The 9569-nt window shown below is 35.0% G+C and overlaps 1 protein-coding gene across 1 annotated transcript in view; it reads left to right on the forward strand.

Moving 5' to 3' along the window:
• The first annotated feature begins 4955 nt into the window (after positions 1-4955).
• Positions 4956-9569, forward strand: part of LOC113239914 (phosphatidylglycerophosphatase and protein-tyrosine phosphatase 1) — a 12260-nt gene continuing 7646 nt past the window's right edge. The window contains exons 1-3 of the mRNA XM_026477074.1: positions 4956-4982; positions 5079-5225; positions 7907-8055. Of these exons, the coding sequence (XP_026332859.1) occupies positions 4980-4982; positions 5079-5225; positions 7907-8055 (299 nt within the window). The 5' untranslated portion in view covers positions 4956-4979. The remainder of the gene's footprint in view (positions 4983-5078; positions 5226-7906; positions 8056-9569) is intronic.

Genomic DNA, 9569 nt, shown 5'->3' on the forward strand with positions numbered 1-9569 from the left:
TCCCGCCCGCCGCAAAACACTAACTTTATCAGTCCCCCACGTCAAATATCTACCGATCTCAAACTATATCTCTCTCGGACACAATCGACTTGGAATAAAAGCAAAAAATTAAAACATGACTTCTGAACGCACCCTACCAGATGCGTATCGGCTCGCCAAAATAGCCAATTTTGAATTTCGAATCTCTGTTGATATGACGGCCGAGTTCCTTTTACGAAATGGCCGCGAATTGTCAACGCATTGACAACGAGGCGTATCGAATAAGGAGACTACATTTGATTTGAATACTGGCGATTTGAATATAAAGGTCGGCATTCACGTGTCGCCGCCATACATCAAGCCGGGAGCTTTAAGTCTTTCGAGCGCTTTTTGGACACAAATAAGCGTCTGATGGTCGACGGGATGTGCATAATGTACAGCGATTTGGAATCGGTCATGAGAACGTTTGCGAATATTTTAGGCTCTGTTCAGATCTTGTAAACCTTTTCTCTGTCAAAATAAGCTGTCCACATAATTTAAATTTGATTTAAACGTTCAATAGGAATAGACATTCTATAACTTTGTAATAAATAACGATGTTTAAGGAACGTAGATTAAACTATCCATTTCGCAATGGGTGTGAATGTCTTAACTAAAAGGTTTCGAGCCCAATCTGAGCTCTTGTAAACAGCCGTGAGTGCCACATTAAGATAATAATTTAAATATTTACGGCGTGTAAATGTCGATATCCCGGTCCGTTCGTGGTACACCCACGAGAGCCTGCGTCCACCGCCGCCATATTTCATTTGCCCACAATTACAACCATTAAAAGAGCCGCAACTCTTTGATACACCTTTTTTATTTATTGTAGCAAACTTATTAGGATACCGTGGCATTAATGATGACAGATGAACCTTACTATCTGGCCTTAATGCGTTTTTATGTCGGGACTCTCGATCAGAAGAAAAAAAACTTAAATAATTTAAATTATTTCATATCCCCACAATACACCGATATCGGAGATAAGTATTAAACGTTGAAACTTGTTTTAACAGGTGTAATTTGTTAACGACAAGTCCTAAGGAAACGTAAGATAACAAGCGTACGAAACAGGTAATTGAAAACAATATTTAACTGTATTTTATCGCGACGGAGGCACATAACGAATGTCCGAGACTGTCGATCTGCATAAATACGAGTGATTATTGTCGTGTCGGCCTCGTGAGCAGCCAGTCGCTGGCCAAAGACAAATGGACGACATTTGCCGCTCAATTTAATTAGCAACTCATTCTTTTCCGACCAGTGACCCAATGATTCTTCGAAACTCGTCACCCGGTTCTATTTTTAAAAACAAATGCCAGTCGCCCCGTGGGTTCGCTACATTCATAAAAAGTTTCATTGAATTAGATTCAATACACTTTGATATGATATGGTATGGTGTAACCGGGGCGCCCCCAACACGACTCCTGGGCAGCTTGTGACTATTTGGCGAGATTGGCGTGTGAGTAGGTTATATATACTCAAATAAATCAAAGATAAATCTCATTTATAATTTTAGCATAAAGTACCTTTTAACGTAATTAATATCATTGTAGGCTTTAGACAGTAATTTTTTCACTGTTAATCTTGTTATGCTATTAACTTAAATACAAAGTAAAGTTTAAACTGACGTTTAATATACACTTCAATTGAGTTGTCCAATTTAGTGAATGTTTGTTGAAAAATTTTGTTCCTTTTCTTTATCGGCGTAGAAATAATGACGTATCTATAACTTAGTCTGATTCCAAGTTAGTATTCTTGTAAGAGAACCCAAAAACTATCGACAACAGTCGGTACCAAAAAAACTTTTGTTTTCGGTTTGAACGGCCCTCGCCATAGACAAATTAGCGCAGATCGAATCTTTCGAATTTGAATAGCGAACGCACATAGAACGGAAACACGTTGTTTTTACCGCGTTTTAATTTAATTTTGAATTCGGAATGTCGCCCGGCGCGCCTCCCTGCTGCGCTTACAAATGGCGCCAATACATCAACCCGATGATATCTCATTCGATTTTTGAACAGCGGAGGGCATCAAATTAATAAAAGTTAACCTCACAAGGTGAAATATTCAACATTTTGTAGGTCTATTTATACTTAACTCTATTCGATTTTACTTTGAAATGAACATTTTATAAATCTTTGTTTTACATTTTGGATCGTTTTCATTGTACGTGGCTAGTTTTGAATTTAATCCGTGTAAAGCAGGCTCTGCCTCTCCACTACCTGTAGGCACTGAATATTGTTGTGTCCGTCAGAGCAAACACATCTTGTCTCATAAGTCTGATACACACTACATAACAAAGAAATATAATAGTAAGTTCATCAGAATGAACCGAGAGAAGCTCTTAATATGCGCCTTATCTATATATATATAAACCAGACCGTTACATCATACTTCTAAATATCTAATTTTTTTATGATATCACATGATGAACAAGTCGTGCGCCTGATGATAAGCATCATGAAAACATAAAATGTTGCACAAAAATCTGAGGGGTCCTGTCAATGTGCCCGTCACACTGAAATATAAGAGTGGTTATACACACGAGGCGACTTCTATCCGGGACGCAATCGCCTATAAATCCCAAGTGTAACGATGCAATCGCGCGTTTGTATCTCTTAGTTTATAAAATTCCATGTCAAACACCGGGCCCCATATCCCTCAAACCCGGGACATAATAATGCTTATAGCATCAGAAACAGTTATGGTAGTCTTTCCAAAGGGTTGCACTGTTAATCATAAATACTTTTTATTAGTACTACCTAGTCGTAAGCACCCAAAGAAGGGAGACCAAATTTCGATAATAAATACCAGTCACCTAGGATAGGTGTGTGAAAACTGTCCTATCAAATTATAATAGCAAAAAGCACTCTCAGATCATTGACGACGAATTTGCTTAATAAAATGTTTAAGGCGTATCATTTTTTTTTTATTCTATTTATTTAGGGACTTTGATCGTTACAGAACATGTCGGCCCCGTTAGAAAAACAATACCTCAAGACAACACTTAATAAAATCTAGACAGATAATTCAAAATACTAAACTAAAATGAATACTAAATCTCCGCGGCGCTGTATGACTCCGACAAAACAGATTGAAACCACCCAACATTAAATATACGGAAACCAGCCTGTGCAAATAACCGCGCCCTGATATCATCATTACAGCCTCAATTCACCCACTGCTGGGTATAGGCCTCCAAGTTACTTTGCCATTCCCCACGGTCCCGTGCTAATCTCATTCATAGACTCGCAATTCCTGCGATGTTGTCCGTCCGTCTCGCCACTGGATGCCCAACGTTCCTGTATCCTTGGAGGACACTCAGATATAGCCTTACCTATCCTGTCATCTTGTCTCCATATCAGGTGCTCTGGTCAGCTCCACTTTAGCTCCGTGATGCGCTTTCCCACGTAGGTACTTTACCTTTGTTCGACTTCGAATCTGGACATTGAGAACATGATCTCTATGGCGTATAGAAATCTTGAAATACTTCGTGAATTTAATCATAGCAATTGCTAAGAATGATGGTTATTATTTTGCATGTTCCAATGAAGTTTCAAACGCCATTCAATTACTTTCGAACATTCATACCTAAAACTAAAATCTGTGAAGTAGTATTTTGCTTATTAGGTACTTCTGTACAATAATTAACTGATTTGTAGTCGTTAACATCAAATTAAAAAAAAAACTCTTTACAAAACAAGTTTTATTGATATTCATATTTTTTTGTAAAATAACTTCACTATAATTGTTTGTTAAAAATAATTCCATCAAAATTACAATTAAAACAGCGACATCTATACCAGCCTTTAGTAACTGTAAAGTGCCGTCTGAGTAAGAAGCTTCATAAATCTCTCACAGTTGCCGCTTACGGCGATAAAAGCCGAAAAATCCAATACCAATTATCTTGTATCCCAATACAAAGATCTTTAACAAACACAGAAAAATTCATAAGACCTGCTGTGTCGATCTATAGCTCAGTTGGTACAGCCGTTGCCCTGGTTTAACACAGTCACAGGTTCGAGTTCTGACGAGTCCAGTGTTAGGTCATGAAAAAATTTCCATTTTGAAAAAATTATATTTTTCCGGATGTTTTTCCTCTATTTTTGTTGTAGTTGAAGTTACTAAACGAAAACGATGAAGTCAATAACTAGTGATGGTGGTGTGGTTGGTGGAGGTCTTTCGTTGTTGTGAAATTTACTTTTAAAACTCGTTTTTCTTATAAATACAAGTTTATTTTATAATTGACGCTAAATAAAACTTCAAAAAATATTTCTAAACGTAGAACATAATATGAGCTTTCCAAATTACATTTTTCCAAATTGTCGGGAGTTTTTCCTTAAAAATTTACACTATTTCGAATTTTTTCATCCTCTAAGAATTTTTTGGATATTTACTTAACAGTTAATCGAGTCGAAGTTTTTTCTTTGTATTTTCATTTCTTCTTTCCCTTTATTTTACACAGATTTTGAACGCAATCACAATTATTCGTAATGGCAATATGGCAATGTTTTACAACTGCCGGATTCGCTCTGGGCCTTTTGGAGGGAAGAGTGTCGTTTTTATTTTGACTTTCAATTATTTTGTGAAATCTAGTTTAAAGTGGAATAGGGTAGTGCTATTGTGCCGTAATCGAAGATTAAAACGCGAAATTATACGAATCGCGAACTAAAATACCCGTATCGGTCCTTTCTAAGGAATCCCGAGACAATCCAAACACGCCGCCTCAAATTGCCTATCTTCTTTTTGGCGACCATATTTACAGAAACATAATTAAACGAAGACATGGCTCAAAGGACTTGTATCCAAGCCCAAATTATTAATAAAAAAAATATTTACAACTGCCAAAGTCAAAATTCTCAATTGACAGTAGCTGTCATAACATCGCGCGAAATAGGTATCCTGGAGAAAATTAAATTCAATTTATTCAATCCCCACCACGGAAACCAGCTTTCACCATGGTGAGTCGTTGTCGGAGGCGACGTCATAACTCCATCGTGTGATGGTCTAGACGCTAGTGTTTACTGTTGTGATTTTATTGAGTGTATTTCTGACAGGGCACGGCAATGTTAGCACGGATGTCTTTCTATCCAACTCTTCTCTACAATGTTGTCATGGAAAAGGTGACCAGCAGACGGTGGTATGATAGGATGGATGATACTGTGATTCTTGGCGCGCTTCCGTTCCAAAACATGACGAGACAGGTAAATTTAAGGTTATTTGCTTAGAGAAAACTTTTGGTTTTCTTCTTATTTTCTCGAGTTTTTTGTGTGGATAGTGTATTTATAAATGTTCTAATATGTTTAACATATTGTTTGACAATATGTCGTATAGTTTCGAGGCTTAATTTATTAAATTTTTTTTTTAAAATAACTCCTCTAGTTTTGTTATGAATGAATGAAAATTGTTATGAATACAAAGATGGAACGTACGGCAAAATTTCGTCAACCCGGTGGGACTTAAACTCTTCTTTGGACTTAAATTTTTCTGTCAAAATTTTAACCATAACAAAATGAGTGGAGTTATTTCATAAAAAAATTTCAATCTTTTTTTTTTCTTTTTGCTAACATGCAATGGGTCTTATGTGAGACCATAAGCAGTTCATGGTTTTATATATTTTGGCATGTTAGGCATACTCTTCGAAAACTATTCGGTTCAGATAGTTGAATCCCAAATGTGTTTATGCTTCAATCTTATCATACGCGGTGGTACACACAATGCGCTAGCTAGTTTATTAGTATGAGTGGATATTCTTTCTTTACAGGGCTTAGTTAGTCTAGTTATTTCATCAATAATTGTAGGCATTTTAAGGTCGTATTCTAGAACTCTACTCAATGCTCAAGTCAGGATTGCAATGGAAACACAAGTACTGGAAGTACGACCCTAATGGCAGGGACTTGAGTATGGTTTCGAGTGCTTTAAACCATACTCAAATCCTGACTTGAGCATTGAGTAGAGTTCTGGAATACGACCCTAAGACATTCATGGATCTCATATATATTAGTGAACCATAGAGAATTTGTAATTGACTTGAGAATACTGTTTGGGTATTGTTGCAGCATTTCTATATATCAGTTTGAAACATTGAATAATAATTTGGTAACTACCCATAATTTGGTTTAGCCATAGTTTGGTTTGGTAACTACCCAAAGCTCAAAACCGTAGGTCCAAATTGGTTTTGAAAAGCACTGCATTGTAGATAGTTTTTCTAGAGATACTTTAGACCTTTTAACCACAGTAGCTACTCCAAGCACCTGGTTAACAAAACTAGTGGAGTTGCTTCACAAAAAAATTTCAATAAATTAAATAATAATCTTCATTACAGCCTCAAAACTATACGACATACTGCCGAACAAATAAACAAAAACTTTACTTATTAATATTTTTTTTTACATCTTCATGATTTGATAATGGCTTGCCATGATAATAAGTTAATATTTAATTCAATCTATTTGACCAAAAGGAAAACAAAATCATTTACTTTTTTTTATATCTTCAAGATATACCAATAACTGAATATTATAATAAGTGTTAATAACTCTGTACTACTTTTACAATTGCTTTAAAATATGAGGACTGTCCTATTTTATGTATTATGGGTACCGTCTTTTCTAAACCATTTAAGGCAAATAAAATGTCATTTCATTTCAAACAATATGTAAAACATATTAGAACATTTTTCATAAGTTAAGTTATAAACTTAAGTTGTAAAGTAAATACTTTTATACATTACACTTACCTGTATACCTTTGTGTACACATATTCTAGTCATATTCTAGGTTTTAACATACGACACACACAATGAACCGACACTTATTCACACAGACACCCACGCGAACACACACACACACGCGCGCACACACACACACACACACACACACACACACACTTACACAAACACACACACACATAAACGAGTACTGTAGTTACGAGATTTAGTAATTTTTAGTGTAATTTAACTATTATTTTTTTGTTTTATACCTATTACTTAGTGTAGACTTCACACATTATTTTCATACTAAAAAGAATAATAATAATAATAAATTTATTTCCTTGAATGATGAAGAATGTCTCAATCTTGTATGTAATTTCGTTTATTTTTGAGATGAAATAAAGGTTTTATGTTATTGTATTGTGAGGTAACTTGAATACTTTGTATATATTTAATTGTTAGTAAGTCAGCGGGTATAACATTGTATTGTCAATGTAAATGAATTACATATAATTACTATGGAAGTCGTGCTGCTACGCAATTGAATAACAAACAGCTTGTTTAAAAACTAATAATCAATCATGGTTACATTGTGTGAAACCATGAGCATTAAAATACAAAAAAACAAGTCAATGTTGTAACGAGCCAATTAGTAATATTAAAATAATCATACGTAATTATTTATTGTTTCAACTTTTATTAAACTTTTTGTTATTAGAAATAAAGCTTAAGTAATTTTTCTGACCAGTCAGGATGATATATTTACATCGTATATTTATTTATGATATCGACCCCCCAGTCAAAGGTCCTGGTAAATGCCTACGCCGCTAAAAACTGTAAAGAAACTCTAGCACTGGACAGTAATCACATTACTGATTAAGTGGCGCCCGGGTTATGTCAATACTTTGTATTTTTTTACTTTGTATTTCTGGTACTTTGTACTACCCAGTGAAGGGACGAACAAGTAGTGTGCCTGGTGGTTTGCAACACACCTATCCACAACAGTTGCAGTGCTACTCAGAGCTTTAAATCGCAAAAATCTGTGGGCCTAAGCCACTGCGCCTGTCACTCTGAGACATAAGTTAAATTAAGTTAAGTCCCATGTGCCTGTAACTTCACCACAACTCAACTACACACTTCAACACTTCAACTATTGTATTCCTGCTGTTTCAGCTGGTGGAAGAAGAGAATGTAAAAGGAGTGGTGTCAATGAATGAGACTTATGAACTTAAAATATTCTCCAATGATGCTGCGGTGAGTCAACTTCATGTGATAACTTTGAAAATGATGATTAAACAAACACAACCAATAATTCCTCCGATGTGACTAGACTTGAACCAGCGACTCGCCAAGCCGGGGCTATCGCTCTCCCAACTGAACTATGGAACTAGTTAACAAACCTTACGAGTTTCTCTATGTGCTTGTTGCCGATCTTTATTTTTTATTTTAATAGCTTGTTTGGTATTCAAGCACGTACCTTCACACCTACCAGCAGCTAGTTAGTGATGTCGCTATTTATTAGTTGTCATATTTATATTGAATATCATGATATTTTTCTTGTTTTGGGTTTGTAATCCAAGTTGAAGGGAAACGCAACGTGATTTTCGCTCGTATTGCATATATAAAAGCTTTTATTACTCCATGAATAATCTCAAAACTTTTGTACTAATATTCTCCCGGACACATAATTTGAGCCACCTTGCATTTTCAATATTAAATGCTAAGCTTAAACAATGTTTGATTGCTTAAGAGCTCTCATGCCAAAAAAGTTTTGACGTTGGCTCCGCACAAATTTGTGAAACAAATATATGCCTGAAGTTCGCGTGACATGCGACAGGAGATGTTGAATTTTGCGCGTTAAAAGTACCAAATTCGTTTTAGCGGAATAACTCTAAAACTAAAGGTATTAAAAAAAATCCGTAGTGACAGTTGTCGATCATGCATAAATATAATTAATTATCTAATTTTTTTCCTAATAACCTGTAGCATTTCGAGGATAAATCGAAAAAATGTGAAAATTAGAGGTTATTTCGTGATTTTTATCTATCGAGGAAACTTTATTGTTTTGTGTTTCTGATTAATGTCTATGCTTGAATATATCTTGTAGTTACGCATACAATATTTTATTTTTACTTTAAAGTGGACCCCTCTAAAATCAAATCGAAGACTAGGAATTTTTCCTCTGCTCCCTCTTTCAAATTAGCATTTTTGACGATAGCTCATACAACTTTGAAACTGATATACTGTGACTAAACGTCATTTCCTGAAGTCGTTATTGAAAATTTAAATTTAAAAAACCAGAGAAAACTTTTTCTTCAACAATAACTATATTTTTATATTCTAGCCCTAAGGATAAAAATGCAAGGTGGCTCGAATTATGTGCCTGGGAGTGTATTTTCATTGGGTACATAAAATACCTTTTTGTTCAACCATTTGTACAGCTGACAATTCAAAATTTTAAAATAATAATACTGTCTGTAACAATGCAGATTCAAATCCAGTTCAAAAGTTTATCTCAAAAACTAATCGTCTAACATTTCAATAACAAAATAATATGTTTCAAAGAAATATGAAGGTCATCCTGTAATGGAAAATGTCATGGTAATAGACCATGGAGTAGTTTTTGTTAAATAATAATAATGTGCCAGACAATCACACCAATTACTTAGGTACTTGATTGTTTTTTACAAAGCATTTAATCGTTTTAAATATGTTGCTGGAGGAACATGGAGACAAACAGTAAAAGATAAGGAGAAATGGAAATCTCTGGAAGAGGCCTATGTCTTAGGACAAGCTGAAGGTACTGAGTCAACAAATTGAGTAATATTAAATAAGT

This window comes from Hyposmocoma kahamanoa, unplaced genomic scaffold (assembly GCF_003589595.1).
Source record: "Hyposmocoma kahamanoa isolate Upper Pololo Valley unplaced genomic scaffold, ASM358959v1 117, whole genome shotgun sequence".
Taxonomy (NCBI): Eukaryota; Metazoa; Arthropoda; class Insecta; order Lepidoptera; family Cosmopterigidae; genus Hyposmocoma; species Hyposmocoma kahamanoa.